Genomic DNA, 8,419 nt, shown 5'->3' with positions numbered 1-8,419 from the left:
TAAAATCTATAATTTCTCTCACCTTCCTCAAAATTCCCAACACAAGGTCGTTTTATTTGTATTAACCAATCATAACTATGGGGAAATATTCTCAAAATCTTACTGTTAGGATGATATACATTATTTTTCCTACTATTATTATGTATATTAGATAATATTATACTATTCAAATTCAATTAATTATTTAGTTAGTTGTAGTTCCAATGTATATTCTGATATGAAATTCAATGAAACCTTTTTGACAATGACTATGATATTTAGTTTTTTCTTTAAAAAAAATAAAGAAAAATATTCTTTCATTGAATATTCTTTAACATTATAATATTGTAATCAATTAATTGTCACTTGGATACTATCTATAAAGCTTATGAAAGGAGGAAATAATATACATAAAATTATATGATTATTTTTCTGGATTATAATCAATATTTATTTATGCATATATACCTCTATTCAATATTATCATAAATAGTCATCTTCATTTTGGAGTATTATTTTAATGAATTTATAAATTCAAAGTAATGATATATAATATTATTGATAAAAGAAAAGATCTACATAGCGATTTAGTACATTATTATTATTATTATTTAGTACTGTTTCTACTGATGAACTTAACATTAGGACGAAACTCTATAATAAATGATCAAATGCATATATCAACCTTCCATTCAACTATAACATAATGCTTAATATATTTTCTATATGTATATATATATAGTAAAATAATATTATTTATTTAATAATTGAATCAAAGGAATAACGATATCATTAAAAAAATTATTAATATTATTACTAATACAAGTATCATTATTAATAGTAATAATAATGGAAAATGAACATGATATAAAATCATTTCATCGAATGCCCAGTGAAAGAAGGCGTAAATTATGGTCGTTAGCAGCACGTGCAGCTGTTAAATGCCCAGATGATGTTGAAAAAGATATAACAACTCAACATGAAAGTTCATTAATTAAAGAATCTGGATCATTAGCTAAAACTCAGGATTCAGGTGTTTCAGTAGATTTTGCATATGATAATCAACCATATTCAACAGCATATTCACCATTTACTTCACATTCACATTGTCGTATAAGTTTAGATAATGAAAGTGCTGAAAATTATGATTATGGTAGATTGTCAAGAGGTGTTAAAAGATTTTACGATCCTGTACAGAATGTTACTTTAAGTGCAGACTTAAGTGACACTGCGAATATTGAAAGAGGAAGAAGTTATGTAACAAAACGTAAATCAGTATTTTCAATACCTCACATTCCATCTCATATATCTTCTGCGAGTGCAAATATGAGACGTATTAGAAAGGCGTCTAAACAATTCGATACATCTATCAAACATGGTAGTGCAGATACATCAGGTTTAGGCAGTAGCCTAGATTGGGTATCTTTAGAAACTGGACAAACCCCATTCTACCGAAAAATGTCTTCACAATATGTACATAATCCAAGAACTATTATTACTGTTCATAAAAGTTTGGATGAAAAGCAAACTACTCGCCCTCTTGTTGTAAAAAAACACTTGACTAGTGATGATGGGGATACTGAAAGATATTTATTACAAGAGTTTCCCTTAAAAATATATACTTCCACTATAGCACCCGGAAATCCACAGGAACCTTTTTTAAATAGAGATTTTGTAAAATCCTCTCAACATAGGCAGAAGCCTGTAAAATTGCAGCAACCAGTTTATCAACCAGATTACCATCTAGAAACAACGATCAGTGTCAGTGAATCTGGTTCACCATACAGATCAAAAAGTGATATTCCACCACGTCGTACTATAAGGGATCCTCATATGATAACAAGAAGCTTTGACCAGGCATATTATGCTCATAATATACCGTACAATCACTCAAACATACCAACAACAAACGTATCCAGAAGTGATGAAGGCAGTGTACCACTAACTTATTTCGACCAACATGAAACAATAAACTGGCCAATTTTCACTGAAACTGATGTTAACCTCTCAAGATATGCCTCAGGTTTAGATGATGATACTCGAGAGAAAATGTTAACTGATATGCGGAATCGCTCAGTACATTGGGGTCCAATATATAGAAAAGATCGACGGTATTATCCAAAGGACTATCACTGGATGAACCAACAACAACGAAAACGACATGAACAGCAAAAATCGAAGACAATTTACAGGAGATCACATACATTAGGTGATAGTGCGGAGAATATTGACACTGATTGGATGCCAACTAGATCAAAAGCACAGTTTAAAACACAACTTTACACTACACCCCCACCAACTGATGAGAAAGAAGCTTACTATAATGGTTTATTAATGGAGCATAAACTTAAAGAACCTCATATGGATTTTCAAACCTTTTGTAGATTGAGACGATTCGGTCGATTTAATGAAAAATATCATTTTGGATTAGATACGGGCATAAGAGATGAATCACAAAGATTATTACGAGAATCACAAGATTCTTTTCATCTTAAACCTACATATTCAACTCGTAGAAGATGGACTTCCGCTGAAATACCTGAAGTAAAAGTTTCACCAGTTTTTGCTGATTCAGCTGAAATAAAGTATGGTGAGAATGAAAGTAAGTTTTTTTCCCAAAATTACACATCTGGACTTTTCTGTAGTTGTAAATAACAATAATCAAGAATATTTACAAGCAGACTAAATACTTCTTTTTCCATTCGTTTACCAGTTAAGTTGAAGACATAAAGCTTTTGTTTTTCTTGAGTCATTATAAAGATCAAAATTAATATCTAGGTGATTCTTTACAATTTTCAAATAATGATACCGGATAATGATGATTTGCTTTTTAGTTAATAGTGTAAAGAATATAAGAATATCTGTGGTTGGGATGAATAAAACCATTATTTTTTGAATGTTCAACATAATGTAATATATAAGATTTCGGAGCACGTTTCTGTTTATTTAAGTGACTAATGATGTATGTGAAGGTACAACTTTCACTAATGATTCCATTTTTTAGTCATCTAAACCTGTTTTACATATACCTTCTCTAAACAAACCACTGTTGTTTATCCCAACTTACTGGATGTAAAAGCAAATATAGTAAAACTTAAAGCTTCAAGTGTAATTTCCAGTGAATATCATGCTTTTATACACAATAAAGAATGAATGGGAAAAAAAATCCAAGAAAACTTTGGATATCTCACACAGATTGAATATTGAAAAACGGTTTTACTACAAATTATTGGATATATCTTATCCTTATTTTCCTAGTCAATAGACTTGTAATCATATTTGATAAATGTCTAAATTCTACCGGTTAGAACAAAATTGATAGAAGTCAGATCAGATTGTTTGTTCATTCTTTCATTTGTTTCATAAATGCAATTATTTAAATTAATAAGCAATTCAATAATATAAAACAATAAAATGGATTCATGAAATTCTATTGATACATTGTACTTGATAAAGTTAAATCAAAGTTAGTATCCATTGACTGAAATCGTGAACCGATTGATTTTAGACCACCATTGAAAACCTGAAAGCACTGGACGGCCATTTCGTCCATTTAATTGATCTCAAATAACCAAAAGTTGAAATTTTAAACTAGTCAACATTAAACGAATTTCTCAAATTAAAATTCATTATCTATAAGATCTAAAAGATCTAGGTTTAATAATTGACAACTGAAGAGTCACTAAATAAGAAGGGGTTCATTTTTTTTTCTTTATACTTCGGTGATTTCTCAAATGATCATTAATTATATTTATATAATTAATTAACCATTATCCATCCACTATAGATTTTACCAGTAATTATACAAATATTAAAAAGCAATAGACTATTTCCATTCCTTTTAAGTTCCTTAAAATATCGATTTTAATTGATTGATTTAACATTTTCATTGAAACTATTCATAATTAAAGAAATTCTGTCTATTTCTTTACAATATCAACTAATCTACTTAGATTATGTTGTATATTTACTTTATGATGAATCAAAACGCAACTAATAGTTTTGCAAAACAATTTTTTTATTTTAAGCAAAGATGGATTGTGGCGAACGTTTGAAGCGAACGGTACTGAGTTCGAGTCCCAGAGTGAACATCAACTCTGAGATGCAGGTACATCCAGTTGACGAGTCCCAAACAGGACGAAACGCGCGTCCTGGATTCCACTGCTAGCCACTATCCATCTTTGCTTAAAATGCTTGTAAATTAAGGCAATATCGAGGCACACGCACAGTATGCACATATGCCAATAAGAGACTGATCAATTTCGGTCCTAAAACATCAATGGAAAGATTCAAGTAAGACAATATCAAATGAATTAATTTTTTTATTGTTGTTAACTTGTTTATCATTAAACTAGTCAGGTTTTTATTATTTAAAATGAATTATATTACTGTGAATATAATCATAATTTGAGATGGTGGAGAAGATTCGTAGCTTAGTTGGATGATTCTGATGGAGTTTTGTTCTTTGAGCTGTATGTTTTGGTCATGTGGTTTAGTCGACCAAAACATCCAGCTCAAAGAACAAAACTCCATCAGAACAATCATAATTTTATCGAATAAATAGATATATACTAGCAATTAAATGAATAGTTTGGACAATCGTGGATTTGCACTACTGAAGAATCTCATCGTAGAACCAAACATCTGTTCAGTGTTTCTAGATTATTAATGGTTATCTAATTTAGACAAGTTTGTGTTTTCGGCGGAAAAACAATGTGATTTTATTTAATTTTGTTAAAAATTGTTCATTCAGTGTATGGAAAGAAATAATTTACACTGCCATTACGTATTACTATCAAGATAAGTAGTATATATGGATCGTTTAATTTGAATTAAACGATCACATTGAACTCATATCCTTTGAAGGACCAGTGAAAATCAGGAAGAAGTTAAACAGTTGTTTCATTCTTGTCTTAGGATCCATGACAATACTAACTGATAATTTAGTAAGTATAAAACCTTACAATTGATTGATCGCTGGGAGGCGATCAATATCATGCGTGTCTAGTCTTTATTATTAGTGCAGACCGAATGCTATCGATCGTGTTGCAATGTGGCCACTATTCTAGGTGACTCGACACTGTGGGCACTATATATTGAGATTAGATGGTGGTTGGAGGTAGTCGACAGGAAACCCTGGACCCGGGTTTCGTGCTACTTGGCTCTCGTCAGCAAGGTGTACGTGTAATCTTGAGGGAACTGGTGCTCCCTTTAACTATTAAATGAGGATCAGTCAGTCAGTGTTTCCTTCTATATATCTATGATTTATCTTATTTTCCTAAATAAAAGAATCATTTAAGATGAATATCGTTACTTCAAATACACTCGGAGTTAAAGCTCCGTTACCTAAAACAATGATACATAACACGTATTGATATTATGAAAATTAATATTATAGTGAGGGGTTTTGTGAATATTAAAGTATTTTCATAGTTGAATTCATTAGTCGATTGAAGTTAGACCAACATGAAAAACCTAGAAGCACTGCTGAAGAATCTAAAACTAGGACGAAACGGCCGTCTAGTGCTTCAAGGTTTTCTATAATGGTCTAGCTTCAATTGACTCGTGAATTAAACTATTAAAATAAGATAATATTCCATTATTTACTAACAATTTTGATGCACATAATTGTTACGTCCTTGATCTGTCTACCCACTTTTGTGCAGAGTATAACACGTCTAATCTAGATAGACTGACTGGCTTAACCTTGAGGCTAGTATGCGTAAGATCAACTGCTTGAGGTATACAGACGAAAACTATCTCATCATCTGATTGGCTCACAAGCACGCGAGTGAGAGAAGACAAGTCAGCTGGAATACTACACAATTTATTCCCGATTTCAGATTGGTGTAAAAAAGTACATGAATAAATAGATAACTAACCAGACCACAATGCACAACAATTAAGAAAAATACAATTATATCCAAAACTGGAGAGATAAGCAAAGAAAATAGAGTACAAAGTATTACGTTTAAATTACTATAGTTTTGGAACAAAAAAGGTTATAACAGTGAATCATACATCAAACGAAAGCTTATGATCTATAGAATAGACTAGGGATAAAAATAAATGTTACTGTTCTTTTTTTTACAAGCTTTGAATTAAATGAAATAACATCCCCCTTCAAATAGCTTCTGTAGTTTATCAAAGCTTCAATAATGTTGAAATTTAAGACTTCATAATATCTAAATATTCTTTGATGAACATACTTAATTCATTGATATCAGTAGTTACTATTAAACTTGACTTCATTTGAATGAATGTAGTATTTTTTTTCTTTCTAATATGTCCTTTTCAAGGTCGTTTGATTGTTTTTCTTTCAACTAGATTTCGGACATTGAAAATGGGTTGAACATTAAAGGCAATCATTGAAAAACATAAATAATTGTTTGTTTTGTTGTTGTTAGTGGTGGTGGTGGTGATTGTGGTTTATTGACTAATTAAATTAAATAAGAATGTAATTATCTGTCAAACAGGGTATTCGGTTGTTTGTTTTTCTTTAAGTTTCTTATTCCATCTGATTAGAAACTTTAAAGCACAAGAAATGGAGTAGTTACTAAGTCTAGTTTTTGACGAGTTTTTTCGTTGGTATTTCGATTTGAAATGTATTTGGTTTCTATGGATGTCATTTATTTGTTTTTGTAAAATTAAAGAAATAAGGTTTTATTAAATCATTGAATGAATATACAATGTAATAGTTGTATCTCTACCAGATTCTTGAATGATAACTAGATTTAGTTGGATGTTTTTTAATAATAAATGATATTAAATATGGGAGAGGTATTCAATTTGAAAATGAAATGTTTAGATTTGAATAGTTCATTTTGAATCATTTTAGATAAACATTTCTGTTGTTTCAAGACATAAATATATCAGTAGTTGAGATCATGAGTCAATTGAAGCTAGACCACCATGGAAAACCTGGAAGCACTGGATGGCCGTTTCTTAATAGTGTGGGACTCCACAAAAGTGCATATACAATATTCCAGCTCGCGAGATTCCAACTCAGGACCTATTTGTCTCACGCACGAGCGCCTAACCACTAGACCAATGGACTGGCATCCAATGGTGTCAATGTCTAACTTCAACTAATCCATGAAACTGAACGACACACCCACCATTTTCTCGCGCGCGAGACTGATAGGTCTTGGGTTCGAATCCCCTGAAGTGAGCTCGTGGATGGGCACTGCTGAGGAGTCCCAGGTTTTCCATGTTGGTCTAGCTTCAATTGACTCATGATCTCAACCAATGAAATTACTACAAACTCCACAAAATCCCTTCTGATACGTAAATATATGTTAGTAATAACCTAATTATTTCTAAGTTGGTAATTTAACTGAGAAATCAACAGTCACAAATTTAGTTTATAGTGTGAAAACAAATGTATCATCAAGATGTATTTTTGAACTACTTACTTTATTCAAATAAAACATTCTATTGGGTTAGTAACGATCTTGATTTCCGAGAGTAAGTTTATTTGATAAATTATATTGCATACCTGACTTTTAAGTATACTCAAGCAGAACAGTATACTGTATAACGTTTAGAAAAGTTGTAATTCTGAATGATTCTATATTTGTTACATTTTCCAATGAGTGGGAATCACAGGGAACTTGTCGTTTTCTAAGGTACCTTACTTGTGTCTCTACTAGTCACAATCTAAGAACATAGTTATAAATGCCTAAAATTGAAACACTGTTTTTTGTGATATGGTGACTTCATAGTCACAGGAGAGCGAAATAGATTCAAACATTTCCTCTTGGATAGTGCTATCAAATGCCAAAAATGGAAGTATTAAAGCTCTAATTAGAGGGCTTAGAATGCGATATAAAAATGTTAATAATTGAAAATTGTAAGACGGACTGCGTAATAAAGTTCTAGTTACAGCTTACTTTGATTCAAAAAATATTACGTAACCTGCTCAATAAATGATCAGATGACGGTCAGAAAAACTTCATTTTAAATACTGTACATGACGCTTATCTCCTATATGTGACAGTGACATTGTCTTATCTCCGTTCCCATTGTTTAAAACATTCATAGAAATCCTCTGAAGTCAGATTATTCAGTTGCTTTATCAATGATTCTTCTAGCCTCGCGTCATCCTGGCAGTTTTGGTGGCTCTTTATAAAACACTTTACTGATTTATAAAACAATTTTCTTCAATGAGTTACGCATCCACAAACGAATTTCTACATGTTTTGAATTCTCTGACAGTGTTTTTTAAGTTCCATATAGAAGCATTTATTATGGAGTCGTTCTTCAGTCTATTCAGCTAGATCTATCGACTTTTAGTTTGCTTTACTTACTTACTTACGTCTGTTACTCCTCGTGAAGGAGCATAGGCCGCTCACCAGCATTCTCCATAAAACCCTGTCCTGGTCAGTCCTTTCCAAATCTTTCCAGTTGTTATTAATCTTTTTCATATCTCCATCTATTT

The 8,419-nt window shown here is 31.3% G+C and overlaps 1 protein-coding gene across 1 annotated transcript in view; it reads left to right on the top strand.

Moving 5' to 3' along the window:
• Nucleotides 1-828: 828 nt before the first annotated feature.
• MS3_00010061 (uncharacterized protein) overlaps nt 829-8,419 on the top strand; it is a gene marked incomplete at both ends in the record, with an annotated part of 31,808 nt that continues 24,217 nt past the window's right edge. The window contains one exon of the mRNA XM_051218394.1: nt 829-2,581. Within this exon, the coding sequence (XP_051073197.1) occupies nt 829-2,581 (1,753 nt within the window). The remainder of the gene's footprint in view (nt 2,582-8,419) is intronic.

Source organism: Schistosoma haematobium, chromosome 1 (genome assembly GCF_000699445.3).
Source record: "Schistosoma haematobium chromosome 1, whole genome shotgun sequence".
Classification (NCBI taxonomy): Eukaryota; Metazoa; Platyhelminthes; class Trematoda; order Strigeidida; family Schistosomatidae; genus Schistosoma; species Schistosoma haematobium.
The sequence above is the reverse complement of the archived record's forward strand: the minus strand, read 5'-3'. Positions and strand labels throughout refer to the sequence as shown.